Below are 11,818 nucleotides of genomic sequence, written 5' to 3'. Positions count from 1 at the left end.
TAAACATTAGGAAGAACTTCCTGACAGTAAGAGCTGTTCGACAGTGGAATTTGCTGCCAAGGAGTGTGGTGGAGTCTCCTTCTTTGGAGGTCTTTAAGCAGAGGCTTGACAACCATATGTCAGGAGTGCTCTGATGGTGTTTCCTGCTTGGCAGGGGGTTGGACTCGATGGCCCTTGTGGTCTCTTCCAACTCTATGATTCTATGATTCATCCCACCAGCTGCAGATCTTGGAGCCTGAAACCATAGAAGAGTGTTGGAAGGGACCCCAAGGGTCGTCTAGTCCAACCCCACGACCCTGAGATCAAGCGTCTCCGTGCTCTATTGACTGAGCTGTCCCGGGGATACAACAGCATTGCCCTGTTGTGTCTTTTTTTTTACTGCCATGGGAGCAGGCCGGCTTTCCAACCTTCACGTGAGCCGTCGCTGAGAGGCAAGGAATGCATTAAATGAAACGGAAACCCCCCTGTCGAAATGACTCCAAGGTGAGGGAGGGAGGCGCGCCAGGGAGACAGGCAATCCAGAGGCTTTGCAGCTGCCTCCTGGTGCCTGGCGCCACAGCCCCCTTCCCAGCCCCCTCCCCTTTCCCCTCCCTCTGCTTTCCCTTCTTCGGCCCGGAGGCGCAAAAAAAAAGCAACGTGAGAGCGCGCGCGCGCGTATCCGGCGCGCCCTTGTTCCCTGCAGTCGCTGCGCCGCCGCCGCCGCCGCCGCTTCCAGGCGCCGAGAGGCCCGCTGCCTTGTGGGGTAAGGGGGCCAGGAGCCGACGGGACGGAGATGTGGGTGCGGGGTGGCGTCGGGGAGCGCTGTGCAATGGGGAGCAGCCCCTCGTCCACCGGAGGAGGGGGACGATCGGCCGAAGGGGTGGGGGGAACCCAGGAATAGATGCCCGGGGTGGGATGGCTTCCTTGCGCACCTCGCCTTTTGCAGCCGCGCGCCGCGTCTGCAACAGGAGCCGGCGAGCTATTTGCAAGCAAGCAAACCGACCCCGCTGCACCGCCGGCCTTGGCTGCCTTTCTGTGCGCGCGCGCGCGCGTGTGGCACGTTTGCATTTCCGTAGCTCACTATGGGCATGCGCGGCGGCCAAGGGTTTTGGCTTTTTTGGTGGGGCCGGAGGCGCGCAGGCCAGCGGCACCCCGAGCCAGAAGCGCGCAGGTACTTGGGGCTGCTGGGTCGCCGCCTTGCGCAGGGCCTTCTAGCGCAGTATTGGCTGGCAGCGGCTCTCCAGGGTCTCTGGGGCGCGAGGGGTGGGTGCCGTCTCCCAGCCTGCTTGAACTCGGGATCTTCTGCCTTGCAAAGCGGGTGCTTCGCCGCTGAGAGTGCGAGCTTGTGCCCGGTTGCTAGCAGGTTGCAGCCGGGTGATTGTGCTTTTTTTTTTAAGATTGCACCATCGGTAAGGCATTTCAGCAGCCCTGAAAACACGTTGCAGGAAACCACACGAGTGGAGAGAGGGCTCTTGTCCTCTGGTCCTGCTCTTTGTTTGGCCACTGTGAGAACAGGATCCTGTCCTAAAGTCTTCTGATGCGCCTGTTATCCCTCTGCTTTCACTGGAGAAGAGGGGAGGGGGAGCACTTTTAAGAGTTGTAGCCAACTCAGTTGAAACTGCCTAATTAATGCAGTCTTTGGCCAGCCTGGGCCTGATGGGAGTTGTAGTCGAAAACATCTGGAAGGCACAAGTTTGGCAAAGGCTGGTTTAATGTCTCGGGCATTTTGAAGCCTCGTATTTTAGATATTGTTGTTTTAAGTTTGAGTGTGTTTTGTGGTTTTGGTGGTTTGAATCTTATTAGCATTAAAAACAACACACAGGCCGAAATAGCAAGTATTCCGGATCATGCTTGCTCAGTGGTCAGGAATGATGGGAGTTGTAGTTCCTGCTACCCTGAAATGGACATGCCTTCTCAGGCAGGGTGGGCAAAAGGTAGGTGGAAATCTGCAGATAGATTTCTGTTTTGCAGTAAACCTGCAAGGGCTTCTGATCCTCAGTTGTCTTGCAATAGCAACAACTATTCCACCTAAATTAGGCAGGTGAAATGAAGAGAGTTTGGGGAAATCGAGAGAGTATGAAAGGACTGCAATCTTAGTTCAGTTCTTGAACTAGAAGCGAATTCCTAGGCTCAGAACATTCTCAGAGGCCCCTTGCTCTTTAATTTTAACTGCTTGACCTAGGATAGCTCAGTCAGCGGAGCATGAGACCCTTAATCTCAAGGTTGTGAGTTCAAGTCTCATCTAGGGCAAAACATTCCTGCATTGCATGGGGGTGGCGTAATTGACGCTTGTGGCCCCTTCCAACTATACAGTTCTTTTGCACCTGACTGCAGCTGGTAGATCTTGGGATTTTAGTAAAAACAAAAAACAGAGTTAAGATCTCACAAGCCTGAGCACCCATAAGAGCTCTTGTTTTGTCCTGCAGAAACACTATGGAGACTGCCAGCCACAGCCTGATCCTCCTGCAGCAGCTGAACATGCAGCGGGAATTTGGGTTTCTCTGTGACTGCACTGTGGCCATAGGAGACGTCTACTTCAAAGCTCACCGAGCTGTCCTGGCTGCCTTCTCAAACTATTTTAAGATGATATTCATTCACCAGACAAGGTAAGGCAGTGCATGTCTTTTGGGGGCATTAGGGGTGCAATCACAAACTTGTTTTCTGGGAAGGGGAGGCTCTCAGAACTCCCAGAATATCTCCCTCACACACATAAGACTTCGCAGCATTTGGCTACCTGGAATGTTGTGGTTCAAAGGGGGGAAGCGAAGAAGCTGATTTAAATATTATACCTGCCTCCAGCCCTAGTAAGAGAAAGATAAAATGGCAGAATCAGAATTGTAGAGTTGGAAGGGACATTAAGGGTCATCACGTCCAATCTCAACTAGATCATATATGACAGGCGGCCAGCCAACCTCTGCTTAAAAACCTCCAAGGAAGGGAGAGTCCACCATCTCTTGTGGGAGCCTCTTCCACTGCCAGATAGCTCTTACCGTCAGAAAGTTCTTCCTGATGTTTAATCACAGTCTCCGTCCTTGCAACTTGATAGATAGATAGAAATGTATTACGGTCCCAGACTAGTTTTACATACCATATTAAACGAGCATAAAACACAATAGAATTAAGTTTGGATTAACAATCAATTATAACAATAAACAGTACGACTATGGCAGCATATTAGGAATGTGGTTTAGGACTTAATCTCTAAAATATTATCTAGAGTTCGCATCTGAGGTCTTAAAGGGTAAAGGCAAAGGGGACCCTTGACCATTAGGTCCAGTCGCAGCCGACTCTGGGGTTGCAGCGCTTATCTCGCTTTATTGGCCAAGGGAGCTGGCGTACAGCTTCCGGGTCATGTGGCCAGCATGACTAAGCCGCTTCTGGCAAACCAGAGCAGTGCACGGAAACACTGTTTACCTTCCCGCTGGAGTGGTACCTATTTATCTACTTGCACTTTGACGTGCTTTCGAACTGCTAGGTTGGCAGGAGCAAGGACTGAGCAACGGGAGCTCACCCCGTCGCAGGGATTTGAACTGCCGACCTTCTGATTGGCAAGTCCTAGGCTCTGTGGTTTAACCCACAGCGCCACCCGCGTCCTTTATCTGAGGTCTTAGACTTTGTAATAGCACAGCTTGTTTCCCGGGTTTTATGGCAGCTGTGCAAAATTTGGCCACCCTTAGTGTGATCTCTGGATTCTTGTCCTCTAACAGGCATTTTAAGCATTGAGATTCAAACCCACTTGGGATTTTCTGTATAACAGGGGTAATAAAGACCGAATGTATATCCTCATAAAAACGGCATTGAAGCAAGACATGGGAGACAGTTTCCCCCTCTATCAAGCTGCAGGGGCAAACTTGCTCTGCATATGGTTTACCCACATATCTGCCCTGCGATAAGGCAGATGGCAGCACATTGAATCTAGTGAGGATGAACAACCGTCTATATTTAGATATATGTAGTTTTGACAGATATACTGCTGGGGTAAAACCTCTCCCCATTGTCTTTGATTGCTGGGTGCTTATTCATCTCACTCACATGACCCTGAAATTCTACATCCCATATTCATTGGCGAATTGTTGCTATGGCTTTCTCATAACCTGCGGCTGTCAGTGCCTGTGGTGAAAACCCCAAGCCTTTTAGCTTTTAGCATAATGTACCCTATAACTTGAATCCTTTGGTTCAGGTCCTGCCCTTCGGAGCAGGAGAAAACAAACTTGCTCCATGTGACAGCCCTTCAGATATTTGAAGATGGTGATCCTGTCTCCTCTCAGTCTGCTATTTAGCAGGCTAAACATACCCAATTCCTCATAAAGCTTGGTTTCCAGACCCTTGATGATCTTGGTCACTCTCCTCTGTACATGTTCCAGCTTGTCAACATCTTCCTTAAATTCTGGTGCCCAGAACTGGACACAGTAATCCAGATGTGGTCTGACCAAGGCAGAGTAGAGTGGTACTATTACTTCCCTTGATCTGGACCATAGAGTTCTGTTGATGCAACCTAGAATAACTTTAGCTTTTTTTGCTGCTGCTGCGGCATCACACTGTTGACTCATGTGAAGCTTGTGGTCCACCAAGACTTCTAGATCCGTTTCCCATGTTCTGCTAGTAAACCTGGTTTCCCCCATCCTATATTTGTGCATCTGGTTCTTCCTGCCGAAGTTCAGACCCTTACATTTGTCAGGAGCTCAGATAAAAGGAAACATTTTCTAAGATGGACAGGATACTTATCTTTTTAAAAATAAATAAATAATTGTTTTAGTTCAGTAAGCCACGTTTATGCTTATCCGGCTCTACATTCATCCATTGTCTTAAAAACAAATTGAGTTTTCCCCCTTTTAAACACTGCCCAATCCAAATCCAAGTCTTTACAGCCTAGCCCAAGGCCATTGTCAGTCATAAATAGCACGATTAAGAAGAAGAGGAGGAGGAGTTTGGATTTGATATCCCGCCTTTCACTCCCTTTAAGGAGTCTCAAAGCGGCTAACATTCTCCTTTCCCTTCCTCCCCCACAACAAACACTCTGTGAGGTGAGTGGGGCTGGGAGACTTCAGAGAAGTGTGACTGGCCCAAGGTCACCCAGCAGCTACATGTGGAGGAGCAGGGAATCGAACCTGGTTCACCAGATTACGAGTCCACCGCTCTTAACAACTGCACCACACTGGCCAGTTAGTGTGTCATTTAAGAAGAGCCTGCTGAATCAGGGCTGTGGCCAGCATCCTGTTTTCATTGTGACCAACCAGATGTGTGTCTGCATCCATCACTAAGTTTGCTGAAGATTTTCAGAAAATAATTTGATCCTAGAGACCAGAAGGTGCACCTGTATTTTTTTGTAATTCATTAGAAAAGGAAGTAAAATACAGATTAAGAAATTGGAACAGACATTGCCTCAAATATGAAAGGGAAGAAGAAGAGAGAAATGTGTTAGACCGCATCCAAAAATGTCACCTCTCAAAATTTACAGTATATTCAGCTTGTTATTATTCTAAAAGCAATCAATTGTGGGGTATTTTTTAGTTGTTAAGCCAAGAAACAAATGAATAACATAAATAAATGAAGAATAACTTCTTCTTAGGAGAAACCACAGTATAATTCCCCTTCCATAAATTTATGCATGCCGTCAGTTTATTCAAAAGCACAGTATGTTATGACCCCTGGCTATTCCTCAAGGGTAGGAGGAGTCTGTTTTAAATCCTGGTATTGGCTTACAATTGCCTGAACATTTGCATTATCAGCACTGGCTCGTGAATGGTCACTGTACTTATTGTTTGTGCATTCTCAGCTTTAGTATAATTGACAGCTTGTATCTGTATATTTTTTCAATTTCTTTCTTTTTTTTGGTTTTAAAGAATATTTATTAACATTTCCAAAATAATACAAAAACAAAAAGAAAACACAAAAAATAACAGAAATACAAAAATACAAAATTGAAAACAATTAAAAACAGATACAATTTCCATTACTTATTTTCTATTAACTTATTTCCCAGACCTCTTCTCACTTCCCCTTTTTGTATTCCAGTTCAAATTATTAGCTCAGCAAATCCTTATTGTAACTTATTATAACTTATTATAACTTCTTATAGCTTACTTCTCAGCCTTTACATTACAGCTGGTAACCACTTAATTTCTGTCCAACATCATTCTAACATCCATTAATTTTACAATGCTTCTGTAAGTAATCTTTAAATTTCTTCCAGTCTTCTTCCGCCGACTCTTTTCCCTGGTCTCGGATTCTGCCGGTCATTTCTGCTAGTCTCATATAGTCTATCACCTTCATCTGCCATTGTATATTTTTTAAATTTCATTCCCCTCATTGCTCACACATATTTTTCTTTGCACCCATGTGTATATAAAAACGCCAACTTAGGATAGCCCTTCATACTTGCTGTTGACTAAAACCGACAAAAGCTTATGTCACAGTGAATATGTTGGTCTTTAAAGTTCTTCTGGATTCTTCATTGTTATGTTTGTCTTCACTCTTAACGGCTGCGCTGCAATCCGCTTCCCTAACGTTCCTCTTTTGTTTCAAGCAGCGACTGCATAAAGATCCAGCCAACAGATATCCAACCTGACATATTCAGCTACTTGCTGCATATAATGTACACCGGCAAAGGACCCAAACAGATAGTCAACCAGACCCGGCTGGAGGAAGGCATCCATTTCCTACATGCCGACTACCTTTCCCGCATGGCTGTGGAAATGAACCAGATGCTGTCGCCGGAGTCTGTGCAGTCTTCGAACCTGTACGGCATCCAGATCTCCACCACGCACAAATCCGTCAAGGGAGGCCTGCAGGCGAAGGAAAGTTTGACGAGCCTCGGGACCAGAACCGCCGGCCAAAGCGATCACCCCCAGCTGCAGCTCTCTTTGGCTATTGGGCTCGACGACGGCTCTTTGGACCAGCAGCTTCCTCGTCCTTCGCTCCCTCCGGCTGTGAAGCCGTCAGAGGAGCTTCCAAACGCTCCTGTAACTATAAAACAGGAGAAAAGCGACCCGGAACAAGTGGTGTCTCAGAGCCACACCTCATCGTCCCCGGATGTCAGCGGCCAGGCCTTTTCCAGGACGAACCTCAAGGTCCATTTATGCCAGTACTGCGGGGAGCACTTCGAATCCCGGAGCAATCTGCGCGAACACCTCTTCACGCATGTCTCGGGGTCGCTGCCGTTTGGGGTTCCGGCCTCGATTCTGGAAAGCAGCGACCTTGGCCAGCTGCAGCCCCTGCACGAAAACCACGAGGCCGCGGAAAGCCACCGGCTGGGCTCCTTCCTCCGGAAAGAGGACGAGCTCCACCTGGAGCATCCGGCTCACAGCAGCTTGGAGCCTCTGCCCATCGGCCAGCTGTCTCTCGTTTCCAAGGATTCTGAGCCGGTGGAACTGAACTGCAACTTTTCCTTCTCGCGGAAGAGGAAAATCAGCTGCGCGGTTTGCGGCCACAAGTTCCTTCGCAAGAGCCAGCTGCTTGAGCACATGTACACACACAAAGGCAAACACTTCAAACTGGGCCGGTGCCAGAGGCTGGGTGGCGCAGCAGCCCCTAAATTTCAGCTGCTGGGCAGCAGCTGGACTCCGGCGAAGAGCACTGCGCTCTCGCAAGCTCATGCGGATTTGCATAACGCGCCGGATCCTGACCTCTCCCAAGAGAGTATTGACACCATACTGGTTGAATAGCTCCTTTCCTTTTTCCTGTATGCGTTTTTTTGCCTGTGAATTCCTGCGCTCCTTTCAACGTCTCTCTCATTGTCGCTGAAGGTGTTTTCTGTCTTCTTGCAAAATAGGAATCGGCAGACTGAAAGCCCTGTTCTGGGTTGCCCCGTGGACTCGGTTGCACGGCTGTTTCTCACACTGCTCCAGTAACATATGCACTGGTGAGACCATGTGGTAAGGGGCAGGTGACATGGCTGCGCATTGCTGCAAAATGCAAACTGAGTGCACTGCCACACTTAAAATCATATGAGATGCCAGAGGTAGGTACAGATAAGAATGCAGCTTCAAAAGAACAATCGGACATGCTTATATTGCCCTTCCAAGTGTTTTCTTTTGCAAGCGGGACTTGCTGTCAGAGCTGATTGCTGCCGTTAGCAAGCCCTGCTTTGTCCATTTGCAGGAGCGGTTTGAATGCAAACCACGCCTGCAGATGGACTTCAAAGGGGCTCTGCGACAGGGTTTCCCCAAACTTGGGTCTACAGCAGTTTTTGGACTACAACTCACATCATCCTTAGCAAGCAGGTCAGGGATGTTGGGAATTGTAGTCCAAAAACAGCTGGAGGCACAAGTTTGGGAAACCCTGCTCTGTGATGAGCCCCTTTGACAGTGGTTCTCTGGCAATGTCCCTCCAGTGGATCCTGCTTGCCCTGGACTATATTTCAGACCCAGGAAATATCCCTTTCAGAGACCGAGGAAAACAGCTATCAGGGCCAGAGGTCTCATTCCCTCTAAGTCAGTTTCATGTGTTCACATAACAACACATTTTGTGCTAGCCCCAGCATTCTTGCAGATGGAATATTCTGTAGAGTTTGTTATATAGGGCTATCGCCAGTGGATAGAAAGAGTAACATAAAGTGGCCAGGAGCAGTCGTGCCCTGAAGCCACTTTCGAGGGCTGCACCTGGATTGAGTTTCGGCTGCCCCTGCTGCATCTCTGCAGGCTTCCCCGTTCTGGCCTCACACCCTTCCAAAGAGCTTCCACCCGAGAGGCTGATTTTGTGGCACCTGCTCTTCAGGGGTGATTGGGTAGTTCAACCTGTGATGCGGAAATGGTTACAAGACTCCCCAGCCTCAGGGGAAGCCTCTTGTCATCTCTCTGGATGAGTTGCTGTCCACAAGGCTTGTCTCAAATCAGTGACTCCTGCGGAAACACATAGAATTGGTCCCTCTGGGGAACCTTTCGGAGACAGCAAAGGAAGTGATGAGCAAGATCGGGGTTAAAATTAGTCTACAGCCCACCCACTCAAAATTCATGTTTCTATACACTCAAGAGAGGTGCAGAATCCTGCATTTGTCCCTCTAGGCCTGAGGTTCTCCAACACTGCTTGGAAAAATCTTTTCACACGTAAGTGGTGTGTTCCTCCAATTCAGGAGAAAAAGGCGCAAGTCTGTCAGTTTTGTCTGGGAAACACTTGGAAATCACGTCGCTCTAAGCAGATGCCATAGGAACACTGAGGCTATTCAGGAATCTTTTGCCCAATGTGGGGCTCGAACCCACAACCCTGAGCATTTGGGGGGTTGGACTAGCTGACCCTGGTGGTCCCTTCCAACTCTTAGGATTCCTTGTTTCTATCCCAGCCCTACAAGTTTTCCAGTTTAGCCAGAAAGGGGCATGGAACCTTACCAGCAGATTGGTGCAATAAAAAGCTCTGCCCTTGCTAGCTTTAGATAGTCCTGTGTGAGTTTTTTTCTCATCGCACTAATTAGTTGCTGACCCATTTCTTTGGATTTGGATACATTGCTTAAGATAGATTTCTTCCCCGTTACAGCACATCCTGTAGATTCTCTCTAACTGTTTGCTCCCAAAGACTCCAAGCCCCCTTTAAGTTATTTGCTCTGTTTTTATTTTTACAAAAAACTGAGGAATAAAACCAAAATCTTCTGAATCTTCCATCGGCTTGTGCTTTCTATTTTCCTGTAGAAAAACTCTGATCTCGTGGTTGGTTTGCCCAGAGCATTGGAGAGGGGCTCTTGGTCCTTTTAGTAGGTTGTCTCAAAGCAGCTTCCAGGAGATTTTCACCATAAAACCACACCCGAAAGCGTTTGGCTGAATTGGACCAAAGGCCTGGCATATGTAGCAAAGCAGGAGGTGTGGTAGGAAGGGGCATAGTTCTGGATTTGGCCCAGGTTTCTATGTGAATGCATGCAAAAAGTCCTCCTTTCCAGCTTTTGTCTATCAGCCAGCAGGTGGCAGCAAAGTGCAAACAATGTTCTTTTCTCAAATTAAAATGTGAACTTGCCAGTTGTAAACTCCACTAAAAGGCCTTTTGTTATTCCACACATACACACCCGCTCCACGCCTCCCACTGTTCTTCTGCAACAATTCTCTGACACACAAGGTGAGTCACTCAGATTTATGAGGGAATTTTGAAACACATGTCAGAAGAGCATGAAGAGGAGGCGGGAAAGAATTTTTATTTTATTTTTTTAGAAAGATGTGTTTTTACTGAAGGTGGGAAATACTTGAAAGCTTTTCTTTTGGACTGTAATGGCAAGGAAATGCAGTCTTGAGTTCTGAGCGCTCTTTTCCTGCTGGATTCTTTTTGATAAACCCCGCCTCCCAAACCGTGTGTCTTGTTTTCCTTTCCCCACCTCATCCCTTCTTCCTTTTGTGCTGTCCCCTTTAGGCAGTGGCGCTTTTAGGGCAGAGAGGTCCACAGCTCCACTCAGCAGAATGAGTAGACGGGTCCCCCAACACAACAGGGCTAGCTCAGAGGTGCTGTGCTCTTTGTGGTGCTTAGTTAAACTTGTAAGAAGTTCCTCAGGAGACTTAGTTAATCCCACACCATGTGTGAACAATTTTTAGGAACTTGGAAGCTTGTTTCCACTGAAAAATTTGATGACTATATGAAAGAACTTGGTGTGGGCTTTCCCACCAGGAAGTTGGCTGGTGTTGCCAAGCCCAATGTGATCATCAGTTGCAATGGAGATGTTATAACCATCAAAACACAGAGCAGTTTAAAGAGCACCGAGATTTCCTTCAAACTGGGGGAACTGTTTGATGAGACCACAGCAGATGACAGGAAAGTAAAGAGTATTGTAACATTAGACAATGGGTCGCTCAATCAGTTGCAGAAATGGGATGGCAAAGAGACCACAATAAAAAGAAAAATAGAAGATGGAAAGCTGGTTGTGGAGTGTGAAATGAACAACGTTATCTGCACCAGAGTGTATGAGAAAGCATGAAGATAGATTCCTTCCGCTGTGTGGTTAGTGGAACACAGAAGCAGAAGAGTTAGCTGGTTTTGGATGCAGAGCCCCACAAGGCAGTTGCTTTCTCCAAAAAACTGATATGTTATTGATAAAACCGTTCCAAAGGACCTGTATACAGTACCGTATTAAACCTAAAAGTATGGTGACTATTCAATAAAGTGCTTAAAAAAAAACAAAAACAGGGCTAGCTCACCATTCTGAAGCAAGTACTCCACGTTGCCCTCTAAAGAAGATGCATTATTTCCAGAGTCCCAGATTATCGACCTGACACAACCCTTTTCCACTGGAGGGCAGAGTAAAAATATTTCAAAACAAAGATGCCCCACATATGCAAGTGCAAATCCACATCCGACTTATTGCAGATCAGGATGTAATTGGAAAAAGAGAGGAAGCAAAAAGAATGGACCTTTCCCCCTTGCTGATCAGAAATTCTTGCTGCAAATTCACTAGTTCCCTATTGCACTCCCCACAATTTATTTGTAGGGATGTTTGTGACCAAAAAAAGCACCCGAAGAGGCGTATTGTGAAACTCAAAACGGAAAATAGCACCGCCAAAAAAATAGCAAGGGAGTGTCCTAAAGTAATCAAAACCAAAGCAAATTGAACGAAACGAGAAGCCATTGACCCAGGAGGGAACACACACAAAACCCAAATGGATTGTTTTAGATTAGGCAATTTTCCTGCATACATATAACCGAAAAGGTTTGCTATGTTGCAGCCTAGCTGTACAGATCCCTAGACAACAATAGTATCACCTGCTAAGGATTGGGGCCAAGGTGTCTATATTGGTTTTAAGCCGCTTGAGAGCAAATGTTGCCTTCTGTCTGATTTCCATTTTTCTCTGCCGTTTCCTGAGGCTTCTTTCAGAGCCGCCTCGTTTTTCTTTCTGCAGTTCTCTTTTGTGCAATCACAATGGAAGTGGAGAGG

At 47.1% G+C, this 11,818-nt stretch overlaps 1 protein-coding gene and 1 pseudogene across 7 annotated transcripts; both read left to right on the top strand.

The window, feature by feature from the left end:
• Positions 1–281: 281 nt before the first annotated feature.
• On the top strand, positions 282–9,569 carry ZBTB25 (zinc finger and BTB domain containing 25). 6 transcript variants are annotated; one of them, XM_081863345.1, is made up of 3 exons: positions 282–483; positions 2,406–2,585; positions 6,506–9,569. In XM_081863345.1, the coding sequence occupies exons 1-3, from the start codon at positions 473–475 to the stop codon at positions 7,641–7,643; spliced, it is 1,329 nt and encodes a 442-aa protein (XP_081719471.1). In that variant the 5' UTR covers positions 282–472; the 3' UTR covers positions 7,644–9,569. The 6 variants fall into 6 exon arrangements, with proteins under 6 accessions (XP_081719471.1, XP_081719472.1, XP_081719474.1 ...); XM_081863346.1 differs by lacking the exon at positions 282–483 and adding an exon at positions 630–742; XM_081863348.1 differs by lacking the exon at positions 282–483 and adding an exon at positions 713–737.
• An 822-nt stretch (positions 9,570–10,391) lies between these two features.
• Positions 10,392–11,004, top strand: LOC309344595 (fatty acid-binding protein, adipocyte pseudogene; annotated as a pseudogene). The gene has a single exon. The product of its transcript is annotated as a fatty acid-binding protein, adipocyte pseudogene (transcript).
• Positions 11,005–11,818: the final 814 nt, after the last annotated feature.

This window comes from Podarcis erhardii, assembly GCF_964252035.2.
Source record: "Podarcis erhardii genome assembly, chromosome: 1".
Lineage (NCBI taxonomy): Eukaryota > Metazoa > Chordata > Lepidosauria > Squamata > Lacertidae > Podarcis > Podarcis erhardii.
This window is presented reverse-complemented; position numbering and strand designations above follow the sequence as displayed.

Coding starts and splice junctions, on each gene's coding strand:
- ZBTB25 (XM_081863343.1), top strand. CDS start 1,062: ATGGGCATGCGCGGCGGCCAAGGGTTTTGGCTTTTTTGGTGGGGCCGG. Junction 1,151..2,405: donor CCCGAGCCAGAAGCGCGCAG/GTACTTGGGGCT, acceptor TTTGTCCTGCAG/AAACACTATGGAGACTGCCA. Junction 2,586..6,505: donor ATATTCATTCACCAGACAAG/GTAAGGCAGTGC, acceptor TTTTGTTTCAAG/CAGCGACTGCATAAAGATCC.